The following is a 23,824-nucleotide window of genomic DNA, read 5'->3' on the forward strand; positions in this document are numbered from 1 at the left end:
ACACCTGCGTGTCTCTGTCCACCTTCCTGCTCCGTTCAGTAACACTTATCTCATCATCTTCTACCGTATAACTAAAATCTTCCAATGATTTCCAGGGGCTAGCTTTCTCCTAGCTAGCCCTCACTATCCAGGGTGTGGCCCTAGACCAGCAACATCAGCATCTTATCAGGCCCCAAGCCAGACTTACTGAATTGTAATATGCTTTTTGTCAAGATACCAGGAGATTCTTATGCACCTGAGTTTAAGAAACACTGATTTAGACCTTACCACTTCCTGACAACGGCTCTGTTTATTACAAAAGGTCTTCCAAAGGCTGACCTGGGATTATATTTCCTTATAATTCTACTCATGCCCAAGGCATGTCTTCTAATACTTGGACTACAATAATTCTATCCTCCCTAAGACCCCAATATTCCTTATTCCATCTGCTTTAAAAATCCTCACAACACTAGTGGTTCTGTTAGTGTTTTGTTTCATCTTTCCTGCCTTAATATTCTGTACCCAGAAGTCCACACACCACTCCAGATGCACAGTGGATAAGGTGGCCATGTGACTCATCTTCTAGTTATACTCCCAGTGGGTGAGTCATTAAGTCCTGATGACATTGGACAAAAAGGTTTTCAAATCAAGCATCATAATCACACCCTCTTCCTTCCTCTCCTCTGTAATGTACCCAGACCCTCACACACCCCCTCTTCCTCCTATACATACACTTCCTTATAGAATTCCATCCCCTGATATCCTCCAGTCATGGCATTTTTATTTCTGCTCATTCATTTCCTTCAATAAAGTGTTTTGGTAGGAATACTCCTGAAACTAGTTTGCTGCAACTGAAGTAATCCATTTGTCAAGTAAAGAAGAGAAACCTCTGAAAGGGTCTCAAGTGTAATGATTAAATGTTCCAACCAAACTCTCAGGGGCTGCTCTAGAGAAGAAACTATGCTCTTTCCAGCAGAAGTTCTGGTTCTCTCACTTACCCCATTTACCCTGCTAAACCATTTCCTTCCTTTTCTAGTGTCATAGTTACCTGTTGTTGTTGTTGTTAGGTGCTGTCAAGTTGGTTCCAACTCATAGCGACCCTATGTACAACCGAATGAAACACTGCCCGGTCCTGCAGCATCTTCACAATCGTTGTTATGTTTGAGTGAGCTCATTGTTGCAGCCACTGTGTCAATCCATCCTGTTGAGGGTCTTCCTCTTTTTCAATGACCCTTACTTTACCAAGCATGATATCTTTCTCCAGGGACTGGTCCCTCCTAATAAGATATCCAAAGTACGTGAGAGGTATGTACTTTGAAGTCTCGCCATACTTGCTTCCAAGGAGCACTCTGGCTATACTTCTTCCAAGACAAATTTGTTCCTTCTTCTGGCGGTCCATGGTTGTTATGGATTGAATTGTGTCCCCCAAAAATGATTCCCGGTATTGTGTGGTTGTCCACCATTTTGTTATCTGATGGAATTATCCTGTGTTGTAAATCCTAACCTCTATGGTGTTAATGAGACAGGATTAGAGGCAGTTATGTTAATGAGGCAGGACTCAATCTACAGGACTAGGTTGTATCTTGAGTCAATCTCTTTTGACATATAAAAGAGAGAATTGAGCAGAGAGAATGAAGAACCAGGAGGGGAGCGCATCCTTTGGAACTGATTCATGACAAGGATCTTCCCCCAGAGCCAAGAGAGAAAGCCTTCCCCTGGAGCTGGCACCCTCCATTTGGACTTCTAGTCTCCTAGACTGTGAAAGAATAAATCTCTCTTTGTTAAAGCCATCCACTTGTGATATTTCTGTTTAGCAGCACTAGATAACTAAGTCAATGGTATAGTCAATATTCTTCGCCAACACCATAATTCAAAGGCATCAATTTTTCTTCTGTCTTCCTTATTCATTGTCCAGTTTTTGCATGCATATGAGGCAACTGAAAATACCATGGCTTGGGTCAGGCTCTCCTTAGTCATCAAAGTGGTATCTTTGCCTTTTAACACTTTAAAGAGGTATTTTGCAGCAGATTTGCCCAATGCAATACATCATTTGATTTCTTGACTGCTTTTTCCATGGGTGTTGATTGTGGATCCAAGTAAAATGAAATCCTTGACAACTTCAGTCTTTTCTCTGTTTATCATGCTGTTGCTTTTTGGTCCAGTTATAACGATTTTTGTTTTCTTTATGTTGAGGTGAAATCCATATTGAAGGCTGTAATCTTTAATCTTTGGAGTAAAGCTTAGTTACCTAGTGCTGCCACAACAAAAAATATCACATATGGATAGCTTTAAAGAACAGAAATTTATTTTCCCATAGTTCAGGAGGCTAGAGGTCTGAATTCAGGGCATGGCTCTAGGGGGAGGTCCTTCTTTATCTATTTCAGCTTCTAGTAGCCAGCAATCCTTGGAGCTTCTGGACTTGTAGATGCACCTGCCTCCATCGTATGTCTTTCTCTTTCCCCTGTAGATGGCTTTGAGTCTATTCTGGTCTTTTTATATCTCAGAAGGCTTTAGAGTTAGGACCCACCCTACTCAGGTATGGCCACGTTAACAAAACAAAACAGAAAAAAATTATATTTCCAAACAGGGCCATATTTACAGATACAGGGGTTAGGATTGCAACACATTTTTGGGGGGTACACAATTTAATCCATAAGAGCTGATATTAAGATTCCCCTGTGATTTGATTCAGTGAACACTGCACGTGGAATGAAATTCTTTCACGTTTAAGCAATTTCTTAAATTAGGCTCTTTTGGAAGCTGTATTAACTCAAACCCTTCAGATATATTTAGTGCCTTGCTGCTCCAGGGCATGAAATAATGCCACATTTTCAAAGCATGATGCCATTACAATTTATAAAGCACTTTCTTTTAGGTTATCTCATTCGATCTTCTCAGTAGCTCTGTGCAGTAGGAAGAAATAGTGCCTAATGCTTGTTTTGTAATGATATGGATGCCCCTGTTCTGAGGTCACGAGGTAAATATGTTAGAGACAGAGGTAAGTCATGAACATCTATGTCTTTTAACTACTTATTCGGAATTCCTCCTGCTGTGACATGAAGGAATAAAAATGTATAGAGCTACAGTTAGGAGTACATATGATCTTTGATTGTGTTGTAGACATTTTTATTTAAATCCATTCAATGCAACTGGGCATAGAGTAGCCTAATATAATATCAGGCTACACTAGGAAGGATATTAGGCTTCCTATTTGACAAAGGAAGACAACTGCATATTCATCACTACTAATTATGTCAAATGATCAGACAGTTTCATTAATATAGAAAATAATAGAAGTGGCTGGGCTGTTTTGCCCAGTCCAAGAATTTTGTGGTCAAATTTTGTCCTTTACTGCTTGAAAATTAACTCCTGCTCACAAGTGCTTATTTTGCTATTTAGCAGGCACTTGAGAGATTATAAAAAGGAGCCCTGGTGGCACAGTGGTTAAAGCGCTCAGCTGCTAACCAAAAGGTCATTGGTTCAAACCCACCAGCTGCTCCACGGAGAAAGATGTGGCAGTCTGTTTCTGTAAAGATTTACAGCCTTTGAAACTCTATGAGGCAGTACTACTCTGTCCTATAGGGTTGCTATGAGTCGGAATCGACTTGATGGCCGTGGGTTTGGTTTGGTTTTGGATGAGAGATTAATGGGAAATGCTAATGATTGATGAGAAAGATAACTCTGGGCTACCATGAGATGCTCTAGGACTTGAGCATTTTGGTGGAATGGGATTAACTAGTTTCCTTTGGGGAAGATACATTCACATTTAAACCTCTTGGAGATTTCCTTTAGTAGATTTTATCTTCTCAAACACTGATACATGTACTGTCCTAATGAAAGTAATGGACCTGCTTCCCCAAAGGGAATACATTTGTTGGAATCTCAAGAAATCTCAGCTCTAGGTTTGACATCAGTGATGGGAAATAATGTTGGGGGAACATAATGGTTAAGAAGTTAAAAATATCCCCATTGCCTGGTATTGCATCTAACAACATCCACTGAAGTTACATTTGTCTTATAATAACCTCAAAACAGTTTAATTAGATGAAGCACATGGTTCTCCTGAGATCTTTTACAGTACTTATCAACTATCATTTCAAGAAGTGGCACATTTCCATAACCTATTAAATAATGAATCATGCCAGTATCCACTAAACATGCAAAGTGATGAACCAAGAGAGGATCTTTTGGGGATCAAGCAACCATTCCTTATCAACTACTATAAGAAAAGTGTCTACTAAAAAATCCCAGTGAAAGAATGTTTACTCTTGAAGGAGTGGCCTATTAAAACATTTACCTAAATGTACAATCAGAATTTAACTCAAAAAGAGGCCAGGAATTACCAAATACCAGTCCCATTGCATGAATCAATGGCTGAGTCTAGTTGGCATTCCAAAGAAGAAGGAGAGCTAAGTTTATATTAAGATGTGGAGCCTGAGCAGTGGAGAATTATTTGGGTTCTTACAGACGTCTTGGGAGGGCAGACCTCTGGCCAAGGCATTTTTGATATTCATTACATGTCACTAGCCTCGAGCACATAAAATGGCTCATTCATAGGACTCAGCTTTCTGGGTAGATTAAAGACATCAGTTCATCACAATATTTTTATTATTATTATTATTATCAGCCTGCAAATTTTCTGCTTAGCTCAGACTTGACTTATTCACATCAGAGAAACTTTCAAGTGACATTACATGGAGGACCAATTTATTTCTTGAATGCAGGATCCCTACATAGAAACCTTCTGAAAAACAGAGCCCTTGATCCCAAAACTCTCCATTGTAACTGGGAACATTCAATGTACATCAGTGTTACATTAAAGAAAAGTTTCTTAGACATATAAAACGGAGTTTCTTGGCCTGCGCATCCATGACTCCAAATGAAACTTAAGTATGTTTCCATTTGTTGCAAATGCCTGTCTTCCCCTAAACTGAAATTTATGGTCAGCCAATTAGACACTGTCAAGCTTATATTAACACACAGTTAATCTTACAAAATTCAGTGACTAAGTCCAAATAAGGTAAAACAACTTGGTCTCAACCAATCAAGTGTCAGGCTTGCTTTGCTTCCGTACCTAATAAAAGCCTTCCCCTCTCAGTTGTCTTCGGAGGTCAAAGCTACTTCCAGTTTGCGTTGCTGCTCAATTCATGAATCGTGTGCTTGAATAAACTCACCAAATTTTTATTAAAGGCTGGCTTTTTCTTTTTTATAGTTTCAAGTAGTATGGAAGACAGACATGAAAGAGCAAAGATGAGGAGCCCTGATGGAGAAGCTTTCCGCTGTGCCCCACCAAACATAGGAAGGATCAGGACAGAGTCAGAAGAGGTAAACTTTCCTGGACTGTAAACTTCTAATGTGCTGAATGTTGATCAAATGACCAAATCAGTATTTTCTAGGACATTGTAAGTGCTCAATTAATATTAACATCAAAACGAGAAAGAAAAGGAATGAGAAAAGGTAAAATGAAGCCAGGCTGGTAGACCAGGCTATTGAGTTTGGCCAGACGGTCATGTCTGTTTTGAAGAAGGGAATTCAAAGCATACTCTTATACCAAGATTTTAGTTATTTCCAAAGTAACGCCACAACTCTCAAACATAAAATTAATGCCCCTCCACTTACCCCCCATGCATGTTAAAGAAAATTAAATTTCATGCCAAATCACCCAGGCAGTCAGCAAGCAGCACAATTTCAATCTCTAGGATTTAAGCTGATTGCTCTAAAAATATAATTCACCAGTCGGGCAGTACTTGAGTCAAACAAGCCCGTCTTTAATCATTTCTTCTGACAAGTTATTTTCCCAGGAGTGTGGTCACTGTGAACTGTAGGTGGATTCATCTCAGGGAAGTGAGGGGAAAGCAACCCAGACACAGCAGAGAGTCATAAACTGGCCAGGTGCGGTCATGGAGCCTCTACCCTGGCTACAGGCAAGCATGGCATTTAAGCTATATTCACCTGACAACAAAATGTTTCCTAGTTCAGGGAGCATTCAGGCAGGAAACAGGTCTCGTTGGGTCCCCATTTTCATCAGCTTTAACCACACTTGCAACTGAATTGTTGGCGCGTGTGTTTCATTTTTAACCTGATGAGTTGGCGTGTGTTTTGTTTTTAACCTGAAGCCCAATTACTATAGCAGGAATTGATGTCCGTGTATTCTGTTCTCAATAGTAGTCACGTGAGTGGCCTAACAAAATGTATACACCTGACTGTTGGAGTTACTCACAAGAAAGGATTAAACTCATGGTGTTTTTCTCCAGTTTAGGCTTTAGGTCATATGAAGTGTTAGTTTAAATCCTACACTATGCTTTATTTAGAGATGTTTTCAGAAGCATTGCCTCATGAGGGTTTTAACTAAACTTGAGTCCCTTGTTTCGAAACGCAAAAGTGTTGCACTCAAATGTCTGGAAGACCTTTGTCACGCTTGAGACCTGCTAATGGAGTGTCTCAGATTCCTAGATTCGAGAAGACAGTCATTGAGATGTGATTGCTGGGTGATGTGGTAGGTCATTGTTTACCAAATATCTTCAAGACAATGCCAGATGTTAAAATTGGTTCCAAGTGCTTTAATACATTTGCTTATGTAATTTTCACTGAAACCTTAAGGTGGAAAATACTCTTCACATTATGAATTACTACAGGGAATGGATTTAGGGTTTGCTTGGAGGGTTGGTTCAATGGAGGAATGGGGGACTGATAGTTATATAATCAAGATAAGTTCTTTTGTTGTTAAGAAGAATGGTGAATGTTCTATGTGCTTTTTGTTGTAGTAATTGCCTGGCACTTAAACTTTACCACTGACACGTCTGTATGTATGTATAATTATTTTCAGTAACTTAAAAAAAAATCTGAACTAATTGTAAGGGGAATCCATCTAAACAATAAAGGAGCCCCAGTGGTGTAATGGTTAAGCGCTCAGCTGCAAACTGAAAGGTCAGCAGTTGGAACCCATGGGATAAAGATGTGGCAGTCTGCTTCTGTAACGAGTACAGCCTTGGAAACCCTATGGGCCAGTTCTACTCTGTTCTATAGGGTCACTTATGAGACAGAATTGTTATGAGTTGGGATCGACTCGATGGCAATGGGTTTGTCTAAACAATGATATAGTCTTAAAGGATCTATTTTAGTTTTAATATAACGAATAAGAATGCTACAACATAATAAGCCTTACTGTTTGGTTCAGAAGTCTGCAGGCATGTCCCTGTGGTTGTCAGATGACTTGGGTAGCACTACTGGCATTTAGTTGGCAGGGCCAAGGATTCCAAACTTCCTCAAGTTGTCCCTCATACTGACAATTTATCCCACTCAAAATGTGAACAGCACCTCCTCCCCAGAAGCACTGCTAGTCTGAATGCCCTCCTCTTACTCTGCAGTTGTATTTATAACTACATGATGCTGCTGTACAATTAAAAATCCATTCATTTTCTATTGTACTTTAAACACCATCCTAGAATTCATTGGTGGTGTTAATTAAATATCTTGGCAAATATTTTATAAATAGACAATATAAAAATAAACTTCAATTTATCCCCTGGGCTAATCATCACAATTTTGAATAAATAAAGTTAAGAAAAAACTTCTTAACTGCAAAAGATAATGGCAAAGAGTGGCGATTAATAGGGAACAAAAATGGGAGAAGAAATGAAAAGGAGGGTGTCATGGTTTGAATTATGCCCCCCCAAAAATGTGTGTGTCAATTTGGCTGGGCCATGATTCCCAGAATTGTGCGGTTGGCCTCCATTTTGTGATTGTAATTTTATGCTAAAGAGGATTAGGGTGGGATTGTAACACCACCTTCACCCAGGTCACATCCCTGATCCAATGTAAAGGGAGTTTCCCTGGGGTGTGGCCTGCACCACCTTTTATCTCTCAAAAGATAAAAGGAAAGGGAAGCAAGCAGAGAGTTGGGGGACCTCATACCATCAAGAAAGCAGCGCTGGGAGCAGAGCGCGTCCTTTGGTCCGGGGTCCCTGTGCAGAGAAGCTCCTAGTCCGGGGCAACACCGAAGAGAAGAAGGCTGACAGAGAGAAAAAGCCTTCCCCTGGAGCTGACGTCCTGAATTTGGACTTTTAGCCTACTTTGACTGTGAGGAAATAAACTTCTCTTTGTTGAAACCATCTACTTGTGGTATTTCTGTTATAGCAGCACTACATGACTAAGGCAGAGGGTGTGTAAGAATCTAGGGCTTGATCAAGATGACCAGTGAAGATGCAGTGAACTTGTCAGTGGAAAGTGAAAAAATAAAGGTAAATTGAAGAGGGTGATAGGAAGCAGGGGGAAGTGGGGAGCTGGGAAGAAGATCTCTGCATCTCTGGATTGTTTATAACCACGGTGATTGAGAGGAGAAATGGTGATTAGAACATGGGACAAGAACTCATTTACCAGAACCAACTTTTTTTCTTTCCTAGGGGTTCAGTAAAGGTCTCTGGGTGGCACAGTCTGCACTCACTCAACTGCTAACATAAGAGTTGGCAGTTCAAACCTACCCAGAGCTACCTCAGAACAAAGGCCTGGTGATCTGCTTCCATTAAGATTGTTGTTAGGTGCTGTCAGGTCGATTTTTGACTCATAGCAGCCCAATGTGACAGAGGAGAATTGCCTCACTGGGTTATCTACGCTGTAATCTTTATGAAAAGGAGCCCTAGTTGCACAGTGGTTAAAGCGCTCAGCTGCTAACTGAAAGGCCAGCTGTTGGAACCACCAGCCACTCTGCAGGAGAAAGATGTGGCAGTCTGTTTTTTGTTTTTTGCCAGACTTAACGGAAGCAGATTCTCAGGTCTTTTCCCCTAAAGAGGTGTTGGGTGGGTTCTAACTACAACCTTTTGGTTAGCAGCCAAGTGCTTAACCTTTGTGCCCACAGGGCTCCTTTTTCATTAAGATTACAGCTAAGAAAACCCTATGGAGCCGTTCTACTCTGATGGGGTTGCCATGAGTTGGAGTTGACTCAATGGCACTGGGTTTGTTTTTTGGTGTGTGTGTGTGTGTGTGTGTGTGTGTGTGTGTGTGTGTGTGTGTTTGGGGTGGGGGGCGGCTTTCAGTATAAAGTTTAGAATCCTATTTGATGCCAGAAGATACCCATTCCCAACAAGGAAATGAAGCAACAAAGCTGCCTCTTTGCTAACAATCCCTAACTGTGATGCTTTGGAGACAAATGAAACCACTGGGAGCAAACATGTTTTCAACCCAAGGTCCTTCTCAGAAATACACAATTTCAGTCTCAGAAAAGAATTCAAAAGAATAAGAAAAGCAACCAGATGAAAGAATCTGCTTTTTCAGGCAGAGCAATTCCAGTCTTCATCAGGCAATGAGAACAGGCGAGGACCACAGATGGCATGTTCTGGAAGCTATCATTTAACAAAGTCGCTGCCTTCCCAACTGATCCAAGGGCTTTTTACTGTTGGCTATGAAGTGGACACCAAAAATCCCAGCAAGTTAATCCGTTTGTCTTTTTACATTGTGCCATCTGCTGCTATATATAATCTGAAAGAACCTTCTAGTACTTCCCATAGCAGCCCTTTTTCCTTTCTTCTTTTAGAGCTTCCTTTTTTTCCTCAGACCCTTCCCTCCACATGAGCAGAGCAGCAGCTTTTAGAGAAGTATCCACCTCTTGGAAGTAACTTCCAAGCTACTCTACCCTGGATGCCTAACTAATATCTCAAAGCCCTGAGCTTCTCAACCACCCTCTATTTTCCTAATTTGTTTGTTGACTTTTCAGCATTCTTTTTAATCAGAACTACAGATACATATTATCTCTACACAGTGATGCTTAGTGGAACAGTTCACATAAAATGCCAAAAAGCTACAAAGAAAAAGTTTGCACAAAAATAAAATAAATCGCTTTTTTTAAAGTTGCTGTTCACTATATACAGCCTTTTTGTTTTTTTAAATCTCATATTGAAAGAGAAAAGTATGGACATTATAAATCAGATAAAGTCCACTCAAATGACACATTCAAACCTGGGCTTTTCCAGTGACTAGCTGTGCATCTTGGGCAGTTATTTTTCAAAACCTCAGCTCTCACTTCTCTGAGAAGAACAACTATGATATAGCATTTTACGGAGGCTTAAATGACATAATTTTTAGACCATCCATTTCCCCTTCAAAAGCATATTTGAAAGTGAGATCCAAATTCATCAAATCTTTTGAACATTCTTGTGTAACCATATCAACCAAACCTAGTCTGTCAATTTTCAAATAAGTAGATAGGATAGATAACATGGTAAATTAAATAGATCATAAGTTACTGACTCTGAAGAGAATTGTACCATATAAATAGATAAAATGCAAATAGAAACTTCTGACTGGTAAAATGCCAGGTAACTGGAAGTCTGCTGTGAATATTACCAACTCTTAATTATCCATGTGTGCCAGAGATGCATTCTGATTCTGCTCTAAACCAGGGGGCTCTCAAACTCTGCAGCACATTACAACTGCTTAGGGAGTTTTGAAAGCTCGCCATGACCAAACTGAACCCCAATGTCAATTAAACCAGGCACTCAGAGGTTAGGATCCAGATGCCAATCAGTCAGTTTAAAAACTCCTCAGGTGATTCCAATGCACAGCCATGTTTGAGAACCAGGGCTCTGACAAACACCTCTCAAAAAATGTTAATGTGCAAATGAATCACCTGGGGATCTTCTTAAACCGTAGATTCTGATTCAGTAAGTGTGAGGTAGGGTTCCAGAACCTACCTTCTGGAAAACCTCGTATGGAATACTAAGGCTACTATCCTTAGACCACAGTTTGAATAAAAACCGGTTGCCATTAAGTCAACCCTGACTCATACTGACCCCATGTGTGTCAGAGTAGAACTGTGTCCCATAGGGTTTTCAATGGCTGTTTTTTTGCAAGCAGATTGCCAGGGCTTTCTTCTGAGATGCCTCTGGGTGAACTCAAACCGACAACCTTTCAGTTGGCAGCCAAGCACGTTAACCATTTGTACTACCCAGGGACTCTTAAGAGTAGCCATCTCTAAATCCAAACAGCGTCAACTGCCCCCATGGATTGTCAGACACAGGTAGTTACTTTTTCCTATGACACAATGAAGCTCAGAGAACACACACTTACGTTACTCCTAGACACCCCCTCGCCACAAACAATACTATCATGACAAATTGGCAACAATCTGAGGCCTATTATGAATTTCAAGGTCACATGTAAGTGAATTAGGTTGGACATCTCATGTGACTTCCACCTCCCATGGTGCTGACATTTGCAGGTACATAAATGGAACTCAAGTGCTCCCTAGGCTAAGGCAGCCCAAAGCAACTTCCCACAGAAATCAGTACACTTGTCTCAGGGCTTTAGTTGGAATTCCAGATACAGTGCATCAGTGAGGACTCAGAATTAAAACCATAGAAGTCTGACAGTATAATGTGGGGAAATGAGCAGGTATTTACATGAAGAGACAAATCCAACTTAGATTCAACTCATCCCCATGTCTTGAATCTCCTAAGTGAATAGTATTTATGATGTTGAGGCCATTTCCAATGGAAGGTGCCAGCACAGTAGAGGGCAGAGTGCTGAATCAGCCACTGCAGGGCTCACTGATTGCTTTATAGCACAAGGCTTGGTTTATCTCTAGCAGGAAATATGAGTTCACTGATAGCAAAGACTATTTACTGTGTCTGCTTCTCTGCAGCCTTTAATCAACTCAGGATCCCAGCATGTAAGTCCAGATCTTCAAATCCTTCTAACATTTAAAAAAAAAAGAAAAAAAAAAACACTGCCGTTGAGTCGATTCCAACTCATAACGACCCTACAGGATGGAGTAGAACTGCCCCATAGGGTTTCCAAGGAGCAGCTGGTGGATTCGAACTGCTGACCTGTTGGTTAGCAGCCGAGCTCTTAATTACTGTGCCACCAAGGCGATAGAAACATGGTCACCCATAAATCCTTAATTCACAGAAGCCTTCTCCCTTAGGAAGTGCTGGGGGCAAGGATCTGCTATCTTAGAACTTCTCAGAAACAAATGTGCCATTTTGTTCAATCTGTGAGTGCAACTACTTCAGGTATGACGGTGGAACTTTAAAGTGAAAGTCAGGAAATAAAATTATTTCATCCTTGGCACTTTTCACAAATTTCCTCCCAAACATGATCTTCAGGCACTGTCCAGGCACTGAAGATACAGCAGTGAATGCAACTGACAAATATTCCTATCCCTTAGAAGCTTCCATTCCTCTGGAAGATACAAACAAAAAGTAATTAAAATAGATAGTGTGCCAGATGGAGATTAGTGCTATGGAGAAAAATAAAGCAGAGAAGAGGAACAGAGAAGGCTAGGGGTTGGGAGAAGTAGTTTAAAATAGTATGGTCATGAAAGGTAGGTGCCATTTCAACAAAGACTGAAGGGGTTGGAGGAACAAGCAATGAGCATATGTGGGGCAAGAGTTTTCCAGATAGAGAGAATTACCTGCGTAGAAGACCCTGAGGCAGGAGCACTCCTGGCATGTTCAAAGAATGCCAAGGAGGCCAGTGTGCCTGGAGCTGATTGAAGAGAGAGAGCGGTAACGGGAGAGAAGCAAGGGGAGGTGGCCGAATATGTGGCAGTTATAGGCATTGTAATGATTTGGGCTTTTATTGTAGATAAGATGGAAAATTCTGGAGAGTTTTGACAAGAGGAGTGACTCACTCTGATCTATATTTTATATATAATATGCACATATATATTTGTGTGCTGATTTGAAGTGATCCACAGATAATATTGTTTTGATGTCTTAGCAAACCTTGCCCATTATTCTTTCTGATTTTTGACTGATTTATTTTTAGCCAAAGTACCAATTACTACAAAACAATCACCACTGCTTATATTTTTAGTAATTCATTATATTGGTTCAAAAGAAATGTGAATCTAGTGTGGTCTAGTCCTATTTTTCTTATAAATAATTAGTGAATACAGTAAAGTTGGTTTCTCCTTATGCCCTTTATCTTCCATCTGCAGGCCAAGATGACTAAGAAATAGTAAGACCGTTCATTTCTTGATAATCCATAAAAAGAACATTCTGAAGGTAAGTGTCACAGTATCAGGGGTTGATCAAATTTTCCAATGATACAATCATTTTCATTAGTTTTTCTCCAAAATCAGAACATTTGGGATTCTTAATTTGGGTCTTTATTGAAAACTACCCCCAATTATAAAGTGGCAAAGTCAATCAAAGGCACATATGCAAACTTTAATATCATGAATGATATTAAGAGAACATCCGTTCTTGCCTCATTCCAATGGACACCTTTAACGAAAATTATAAATTAGCTGGGCAAAAGAGTATAAAAATGTAAATCTGAGGACTTGACTTCATAAACTGAGTAAATAGAATTTATTATGTGCTTCCTAAGACATTAAAAAAGTAAACAAAAACAAACAAAAGACGTAGCACTTTGCTTTTTTTTTAAATTTGAAATGTTTTACAGAAGGAAAAGTTAAGGGAATTTTAGGTGTCAGTTGATTATTACAGGTGCACTAAATATTTTGATTTGCCTAAAAATAAACTATTTATAAATTGGGGGAGGGGGCAACAAAAAAACTCTTGAAGTAAAATTTATCATTGTATTTTGGCTGGAGGTTTGTGTCCATCCAGAGGTGCCTCAGAAGAAAGGCCTGGTGATTTACTGCCAAAATACCAGTTATTGAAAACCCTATGGAGCAACAGTTCTACTCTGACACACATGGGGTCACCATGAGTCCTGATTAACTCAATGACAACTGGTTTTACCCATTAAGCAGTCATTCTCCATCTCCACACTCCCCCAGCCCTAAAACCAAAACCCACTGCCATCAAGTCTACTCCAGCTCGCAGCGACCCTATAGGACAGAGTAGAACTGCCCATAGGGTTTCCAAGGTGTGACTGGTGGATTCAAACTGCCGACATTTTGGTTAGCAGCCAAGCTCTTAACCACCGTGCAACCAGGCCCCCAGCCCTAGGTAACTACAATTCTACTTTCTGTCTCTATGGATTTGGCTATTCTGTATGTAAATGGAATCATACAATATATGATCTTTTGTGTCTTCCTTCTTTTACTTAGCATACAGTTTTCAATGTCCATCCATGTTGCAGAATGCATCAGTACTTCATTCCTTTTTTATTACCAAATGATATTCTATGTATGTATACACCACGTTTTGATTATCCATTCATCTGCTGATGAACATTTTGGTTGCTTTCACTTTTTTGGATATTATGAGTAATGTTGCTATGAACATTTGTATACAGGTTTTTATGTAGATATATGTTTTATGTTCTCTTGAGTATATACCTGGAGTGGAATTACTAGGTCATTTTGTAATCCTGTGTTTCACAAATCGAGGAACTATCACGCTGTTATCCAAAGAGGCTGTACCGTTTTACATTCCTATGAGCAAAGAATTAGGGTTCCATTTTCTCCACACCTTTATCAGCACTTGTTATAGTCTGTCTGTCTTTGCTATTTTAGCCAACCTAGTGAATGTGAAAAGGAGCCCTGGTAGCACAGTGGTTAAGTGCTCAGCTGCTAACCGAAAGGTCAGCGGTTCAAACCCACCAGCCATGCTGTAGGGAAAAGACATGGCAGTCGACTTCCATAAAGATTTACAGCCTTGAATGCTATGGAGCAGTTGTACTCTGTCCTATAAGGTCCCTATAAGTCAGAATCCACTCGATGGCAAAAGGTTTGGTTTTTTGTTTTGTTTTGCTTTAGTAAATGTGAAAGTAGCATCTCATTGTAGTTTTAATTTGAATTTCCCTAATGACTAATGATGTTGAGCATCTTTTCATGTGCTTATTGGCCATTTGTGTATCTTCTTTGGAGAAATGTCTATGAAAATCTGCCCATTTTTGAATTGGTTTATATTATTTTTTATTACTTAGTTGTAAAAAATCCTTACACATTCTGGATACAAGTTCCTTATCAGTTATGTGTTTTGCAAGTATTTTCTCCAATTCTATGGGCTGTCTTTTCATATTCTTGATGACATCATTTGCAGCACGCAAGTTTTTGATTCTAATATTTAATTAATTAATTTTTTTATTTTGTCATGTGTGTTTTTGGTGTCATATCTAAGAAACCATTTCCTAACCCAAGGTAACAAAGATTTAGTGCTATTTTTTCTTCTAAGAGTTTTATGCTTTTAGTTCTTACGTTTAGGTTTATGATCCATTTTGAGTTAATGTTTGTGTATGGTGTGAGGTGGAAATCTGTTGATTGTTTTTAACATATATCATTTGCTTCGAAATCATTGCTAACAGATAGTCAAGTTTATGTAAGCAAGATCAGTCAAATAAGCCAGTTCGATGTCCTGCACCAGGGATAGAATGAAACTCTAGGTTTGAGATCAGGAAACTGGGATGTGGTTCCCCATTGCATGGCTAAAGGGCTGTATACCACCTTGATACTAGCCTTGTTGGTTCTCTTTTACCAGATATAATATGGGAAGGTATTCCGTTTTCTCTTCTCTAGTGTGGAATTATAAAGATAATAGAAAATTATAAACATGAAAGTCTTTTGAAATGTAAACAGAACTTAAATGTATTCACAACAATCAGAATTTTGCCAAAGGTGTCTCCTAAAGCCATATAACTGCAGATAACAAAACACCACTAGAGATCTCACTTGGAGTTGCCACTTGGTTGATCCTTCTCTACATGGCCCAGACAGACGAACAAGTTCAAGAGGTTCTTGTCCTAGGAGATGCTGACAGGGAACCAGACTTGGGATCCATTGGTTATACTGACATAATCATAGGCCTGTTTTGTGGATTGCAGCTATTATCCACGTGCATAAAGTACCTTGCAAATACTTATGCGGGTAGCCTGACTTTAAATGATAAAGGTTGTATGGAACAGAATAAATCTTGTCAGTCTAAATAAGAAGAAAAAAATAAACTTAAAAAAAATTATTTTCACTTCAATTACGTGTGTGTTTGATTAAAAAGCATCATGCACTTTGTAAGCACAATAGCCAACATTATCAGGATGCTACATTAATAACTTGGTGGTGTCCCAATGTAAAGGTGTCTTCCTAAATTAATAATGTCTTGGAAATCAACTTCCCAAGGACACAAAGGCTTTATTGTGGAGCATGCTGATAGGAAACATGAAGATCAAACATTTTAGAGTTGCTCCAACTCAAACAATCTCTCACTACTCAGATCCTACCTGGTCTAATCCCTACCCTAGAGCCCTTGGTTATACATGGCCCTGATTCTTACTGAATGGGTTCTTTCTTGCATTTTTCTCTCACATCTTTATCAAGATGGTGAACTCCTTGAAAACGGGGTCTAGTAATGGCCTAGCCCATGGTAGCCATTAATCAGTAAGAGCTAAACTAGCTCAATAAGCAGATAAAAATCTAATGCATTGGACATCACATCAGTTATGAAGGGAAATATGCAACTTATTTTGGTAGGAAATTGCGGCTTCTAAATTCACATGGAGCAGGTATTTCTAGTTTTCTCTACAGAGTGAGGACGAGATTTGCCAAGAAATTCACATCATCTTACATAGAATACATTTGCAGAGTTGGGTTATAGCATCTTTTTTTCTTTTATGGTTGAGTCTCAAAAGATTGTCCCTTACCCCAAAACTGTCTCCAAAGAAACCCAAGTAGTTTATCTGCTAAAACCAGTGTTATAGGTCTCAATAACACTCACTCTAGCCAAGTGCCATAACCCACCTAGTTACAACATGAAGCTTCTAAATTATGGGTTGGGAATGACTATCTCGTTATAAAATATTTAATTCCTTGGGTTTGGAAAATGGAGTTCATTAGTGAGACCCATTTGATGTATATGATACACACACACATGCACACATTCACACATACATACTCACACAGGCACATGTTATATTATTAGTGAAAGTGGTTTGCTTTTGTTAGATGTGAAAACACCTACCAAATGTCAGCCTCAGCACTGCCTATACACACCCTTCCATGGAGATTCATCTTTTCAGCTACTGCCCAACAGAGAACAAATGTCATTCATTGCGCCTTTCTGGTATGAAGAACAGTAAAGTAGACTCATCAGAAATACACTAAAAATAGCCAGCTCTGATTGTAATCAGGGATAGAATGTGCATTCTTATTCATCTTAACATTTGGTTGCATTTAAAATTTTTTTTTTTCCTTTGTTGTTCTTATACCTTTCAACCCTGGTATATCCAAAAGCTATTGAGTTGCCCTATTCTGCATGGTGATTTGAATTCTAACAACAGGCTCAGCTCTCTCAAATCATTAGGCACACCACCAGGCTTGTAGTAAGTTGGCTCCACTTACTGTCTTCTGCTTGATAATCACTTAGAGTTTTTATTAGGGCATTTGGGCCAGCTCTTGCAAAGGAGAGTCTAGCATCCGTAGCAGTCAATGGTGGATGGAACTCTCTCAAGCTGACCAGTCCCATACGCCAAGAGACAAGCCCTAAATATGTGCTTTTGAAATATCAGATCAGCATTGACAGAACTTCACCCAACACAAGCACCACCCTTTTCCTATGATGGTTCCATGGCCAGCAGCTTGGTTTCATTTGCACTACTCTCCTCTCCCATTCCTCATTTTGGACCATCTGCCTTGGCTGAAGGCCTAGCTGTTTCTGAAATGTTCTGTTTTCTCTAAGATGATTTTCTGGAGCTCCCACAGAAAGACTTCTGGAATATTCCTCTTTCTACTGCTTCTCCTTTCCCCTTCTTTGCTTGAAAAGCAGGTTATTGCCTTTCTAATTTTACTGCTGCTCATAAAATTGAGCTGTAGGAAGCCAGCTGGGGAGCAGGCCTTTGGCTGCCATGGGATTGCTACTGTTCTTTGATCTGACCAAGAGACCTCCTGTTCTAAGATTAATTCAGTTAATCTTAGAAGGGCTGCATCCAATCCTTTCATTATTTATCTCTGGATGTTTACATAAGGATTGGCAGTAAACGTGCTTCAAGCTTCACCCAGTTGTTGGTGCATGGTGTTCCCCAGTGAGAGAGAGTCCGTCATGCCTGGAAACAGCATTGAACAGCTCCCTACCCACAGTTTCAGCCACCAAAAGTTTCCCACTCTTCTTTGTCTCCTTGGTACAACCAGGAGGGGTGTGTGTGTGTGTATATGTGTGTGTGTGTGTGTGTGTGTGTGTGTATGTACAGGGTGTGGGAAGGGAGAAGAGGAAGGGAGTGTGGAGTATCATTCTTTAACATCTGTCTCTCAGAACTACTCCTAGCCTTTCTGATTTGTTTCCATAGGGGAAAAAATGGAGTCAAATAAAGCATTTCTTCAATAGAAGCAAGAGAAGTCATGACTGTGTGTGTGCGTGCATGTGCGCGTGTGAGCCCCTTTCCCTTCTGCCAACTCCCAACCTAGTTGTAAATCTCCAGGTAATTTGTCTTTTTGAGATGCCGAGTGTGGGAGTGGGGGAGAGGGAAGGGCACAAATATGCACGGAGCTGGGAAAAATGCTGAATTTTCTAAAAGGCTCTGTGACTTTCATATCTTCAGTTTGAATATCTCTGCTCCCCCTTCTCCACCTCCAGCGCATTTCCTTGACTTCGTGACTTCATCTCCGGTGAATTAAAAATTACAGAAAGCCACCTCTTAGCAACTACTTGAACATGACATGTTATAAAACCTGTTTTTAAAACTATAGCTTAATGTTACACAAATCTGTTTCCTGTGGAAATGTTTTCTAAATGAGCAAGTACATCTTATACAGCAAACAAAAATGTTTCTTTAAGCAAAATGTAGCATGTTTTCAAATCTTTAAAATGGAAAGAGCAAAGCACTACAGGGGTTTGGGATACACAGGTGTTTCCATCTGTCAAAACTCATATTCATTTCACTGTGTATAAATTTTACCTAAAAAAAAAACACAGTAAACAAATATCAAACTATTGATAATGATATGCATGCCCAAGTATTCAGGGGTGAAGTGTACTGAAGTTTGCAACCTTCTTTGAAATGCTTTAAAAAAAAAGAATATAGACAGACAAATATAAAATATAGCAAGATGTTAATTTTAAAATCGAGGTGGTGGGTATATGGATGTTCACTTACTGTTTTTTCAATTTTTCTTTGTTAAAATTTTTTCATAATAAATTGTTGCGGGGAGGGCAGAGCACTTGTTGAGGAGAAGAGGGTCCAGTTCCCAGTGTGCCATAAACTACCTGTAAAATGTGGTCAAGACCTTAACTTCAGTGGGTCTCACTTTCCCGATCTCACATACGTTTATTGTGTCTAATAATCTATTATTTTATAAAACAAGCCATGAATCAAATGATCAGAAACCTCGCCAGGGATCCCCCACTTCAGAGAAATCTTGGGCTCTTATTTACTGAATTTGTGTAGTCCAAAGGAAACATTTTAAATCATGTCATCCAACAATTTACCAATTGGAAAGCTCCAATGTGCCTTTTTGATCGGTCTCATCTCTCCCAGTGCAAGCTTCTCATCTGGTGCCAAGCGCTGATGCCAGAAACACACTGGGTGGGAATAACGTCTCCAAAACGGGAGTTGGTGAACACTGGTCTGGATAATTTGAGAGAAAACAATTAAGATTGCTGTCCTGTGGTGCTCTACCCAAGCTATTTTGGTTTGATTGTGCAACTCACTTCCCTTTCAGGCCCCACAGCCCAGCAGTGGCATGCCCAGGCAGAGTGGGCAGCCATCCACGTGGTGGGTATTTGGGGTCAGCAAGAAGGTCTCCACACTCCTCATTCTTACCCTTAAATGGTTTCCTTCAGTCCCATGTCATAACTTCTTCCATTATGAGTTAATCAGTTGACTGAAAACTGTATCTTATTAAAAATGCAGCTACCCTTGGAGTGGGTAACACAACAACAGTAGCCATATACCCTACAATGTGAATTATCTTCAATTTTTTCCAGAAAGTACTTTATTGTGGGAAGAGAAGAAGGGGTAACTACGCGTATTTTCCACCCTCCTGGAATACTCTTCTCCTAATCTCACCCAAAATCCACCAAACCTGTTGCTGTTGAGTTGATTCTGACTCAATGACCCTGTAGGACAGAGGAGAACAGCCCCATAGGGTTTCCAAGACTATAAATCTTTACAGAAGCAGACTGCCACATCTTTCTCCCATGGAGTGGCTGATGTTTAAACCACTGACTTTTGGTTAGCAGCAAAGCACTTAACCACTCTGCCACCAGGACTCCCTCCTAACCTCACACCCCATCAATGACTAACACTTTAAATTCTAGCTAGAATGGAACCTTGTATACAAAGCCAACACCCATCTGAAAGACTTGTCTTTCATCTCATTTCTTTCTTCATTAATTAATTCAACAAACTAAAGTTTATTGAGCATCTATAACTTATTAGGAACTATGCTAGGCTCAGAGGACACATGGTGATCAAGATCAACATGGTCCTTGCCATCGAGGGAAACACATGCTTGAAGGGTGACCAACTCGTCCCAGTCTGCCTGGGACTTTCCTGGTTTTAGAATGGTAAATCTCACATCTCAGGAAACTCCTCGGTCCTAGGCAAACCAAGAGGAACTGTCACCCTAGTGTGATTTGTAAACGATGACACGAGTAGCAATGCAATTATTATTGTTTAAAGGCTTGCAGAGGTGCTATGAGTTTGTAGAACAAGAGAACCTTATTTAATCTGTGAAATCAGAAAAGACTTCTCTGAAGACAGGGCATGTGAGCTGAAATTTGAGAAATGAGAAGAAATTCCAAATAATGGAAAAATCATGCTCAGAGGGTCTGAGGTGAGTAAGAATGTGACGTGTCTGAGAAATTTAGGGTGACCTTATGTCTTGGTTTGTCTGGGGTTCTCTTGGTTATAGGAGTCCCTGGGTAGCACAAACAGTTAAGTGCTTGGTGACTAACTGAAAGGTTGGCGGTTCAAATCTACCCAGAGAAGCCTTGGAAGAAAGGCCTAGCAATTTGCTTCCAAAAGGCCACAGCCACTGAAAACCCCCTGGAGCACAGTCTACTCTGAAACCCATGTGGTTGCCATGAATTGGAATTGACTTAATGGCAATTGGTTTGATTTTGCTTTTGGTCCTGGTTATAGTCTATTGCCCTTGCATAATTATTAATAGTGCCTCTTTTCACTCTCAAAAGTGTCCTGGTTTGGAAAATGAATTACATATTCACCTAAGAGAAGCTGTAAGATGTCCAGGCTAGAACAAAGGGACTGAAGGGAGAGTGGTGCAGAAGAGGCTGATGAGGTGTCAGAAAATTAATTACTCAGGTCTTGAGGGAGACACTAAGAGCTTGGGAAATTATCATCAGAAATATGGGAAAAGTGAGAAGAGTAATAAGCAGAGGGATGGCACAACCACATGTGAATTTTAAACAGATCAAATGAGAGTGGACGTTGAGAGACCCATTTAGCAGAGCTTTTGCAGTGATCCAGGCTGGAGATGATAGCGGCCTGGACTAGGGTGGTAGCATTGGAAATGGAGGTAAGTAGACAACTCAAAAGATATTTAGGAGAAAGAATTGACTGAGTTCAGGCTGATGGCTGACAGGGCCAGTGAGAGGGAGAGGCAGGGATGCCACATATGGCCACATGGGCTGAGCACAATCCAAAACCAAAAAACCAAACTTGTCATCAAGTTGATTATGACTCATGGTGACCCCATGTGTGTCAGAGCAGAACTGCTCCACAGGGTTTTCTTGGCTGTAATCTTACAGAAGTAGATCACCAGGCCTTTCTTCCCTGGTGCCACTGACTGGATGTAAATCACCAAACTTTTTGTTAGTAGCTGAGCGCAAACTGTGCCACCCAGAAAGCTTAAGTACAACCCCAGAGAGTGCTTTGCCTTTCCCATGGAACACGATGGAGTTGTGCAATGCAGGCATTCTCAGCAAAGGCAGAGGGAGTCAAGGATGAGGCTCAGCTTTCTGGTATCAGCAACTGGCTGGATGATGGTGTTATTCAGTGAGAGAGGGAATCTGAAGGAGATGCAGAATCCCATTTCATCATTCCTGAAATCCTGTTATAATATGTATCACTTTTTACCACTTATTTTGTTCACGCACATTTATTATTTATGTGCAAGTTTTCTCTTGTTCTTCTGAAGATGCTCCCTAACCACACTATAACTACTCAAGAGCAGAGACCAGGTCATGTTCATCCCTAATTATTCCCAGAGACTAACTCAGAATCTGTCGTGAGGTAAGCCCTTGGAAACTCTTGGACGAAAGTGAATGCATAGACAGGTAAAAGGATTAGCTTTTGCAAAGAAAAGACTACAGGAGTTGGATTGGCAAGAAGGCTACATAAACTAATTCCCAGTTAATCTGATTCAATAGACTAACACAGGGGTCCTCAAACTGTTTCTGTAAAGGGGTAGATAGTAAATTTTGTTCTGCAGGTCTGCACTTTCTGTTGCCACTACTCAGCTCTGCTGTTTTAACAAATAGGCATCCATACAGAATATGTAAACAAATGGGCATGATGGTGTTGCAACAAAACTTTATTTATGGATGCTGAAATGTGAATTTCATATAATGTTCACACGTCACAAAATATTATTCTTCTTTTGATTTTTCAATCATTTAAAAATGTTAAAATAATTCTTAGCTCACAGGCACTACAAATAAAACAAGCGGAAGGCTAAATTTGGCTTCTGGGTCATAGTTTGCCAACCCCAGGACCAATATATCCAATTCCGTAACATGAAGGTTAAGAAAGCTTTCTATCATACATATTCTCAAGTAGAATTATTGAAAATCCCACCCAGAATGCCTTCTCCTTCCTCTTGTGTCAAGAACAAGGAAAATACGTAAAATCCTATTGTGTCTTATCTCTAACTCATCTTTTAAAAATGACTGTGATTCCTTAAATGTTTTCTCTTTCTCCAGCCTTCTTTCTCTCTCTGCTTTCCCCATTTGACTCTCTCTTTTTTACTGTGCAAGTTTGTTCTCTCACTAATAAATTTTGCTTTTACTACCAGAAGCGTTACTGGGTTTGACAATTTTAGGGAGGATGCTGAGATTTCTCCAGTTTTTGTTTAACACTTGCCTTTTCACAATCATGGACAGCTTCAGACCTTCCTAAATGAAGGACTGATGACTGCACAGCATGGCCTACACCTGGAAATCTATTAACAATGAACAGCCAATAAAAACAGACAGATCCAAAGACCAGAGGCTACTAGCCGTGTGGGAGGTAGGGGCCAATTTCAAATGCAGATGATCTGTGCTGGGCTTAATATATTAACAGCCTGAGCAAGGACGTCTGAAACTCTACACTGGTCATAAATACAGTTTGTTTGTTTGCTTTTAAAGAGAAACATTGTTCTATATGCATGATAATTTCTAGAACTAAAAGAAGATCATGCATGTGGGAGGGAGAGTGACTGTCATTCCTGCTTGTTTCATTATAGAGCAATTAGACCAAGGCTGGGGGCCTCACACAAAACCACCTAACCAAATCATTTCTGCCAAGCGGAACTGCATCCAGCAGAAATCTTACTCCGGTCCAGTGTATCTTTGCATGGAAATTGCACCTCAAATGGAGGATAGCATCTGCCCAAATGCACAGCTTAAAAAAATCAAAGAGGGAGAAGCAGAGCCAACATGGCACAAGATACAGAAGCACCACGCTATCCCTCTGCAGCAAAGACCCAAAAAACTAAGTAAAACAGATACAAACGTCAATCCTGGAACACTAAGCAGCAAATGAAGGGATAAAGAACTAGATCAAGCACCAAACGGAAGAAAAAACTGACAGACAACAGAGAATGAGGAGACCTATGTAGTGGAGGTCTCCTGCCAGCTAATGTGGCATACAGATTCACCATCTGGGAGCACAGCCACCAACAACCCCACACAGGGAATATAGGAAGACAACTTCAAGGGGCTCCCAACAGGAGACAGAGCACCTGCTCTGCACCATCCTCTCCCTACCTCCTGCCTTTTCTGCACCA

At 40.2% G+C, this 23,824-nt stretch overlaps 1 protein-coding gene across 6 annotated transcripts in view; it reads right to left on the reverse strand.

The window, feature by feature from the left end:
- CTNNA2 (catenin alpha 2) overlaps window positions 1-23,824 on the reverse strand; it is a 1,267,087-nt gene that overhangs the window by 337,314 nt on the left and 905,949 nt on the right. For 2 of the 6 annotated variants that reach the window (XM_023732391.1, XM_023732392.1), the window contains exon 7: window positions 16,599-16,621. The exons of the other annotated variants lie outside the window; for them this stretch is intronic. In XM_023732391.1, the coding sequence (XP_023588159.1) occupies window positions 16,599-16,621 (23 nt within the window). The remainder of the gene's footprint in view (window positions 1-16,598; window positions 16,622-23,824) is intronic. 6 annotated transcript variants of the gene reach the window in all.

The sequence above is a fragment of the Trichechus manatus genome, unplaced genomic scaffold (genome assembly GCF_000243295.1).
Source record: "Trichechus manatus latirostris isolate Lorelei unplaced genomic scaffold, TriManLat1.0 scaffold00004, whole genome shotgun sequence".
Lineage (NCBI taxonomy): Eukaryota > Metazoa > Chordata > Mammalia > Sirenia > Trichechidae > Trichechus > Trichechus manatus.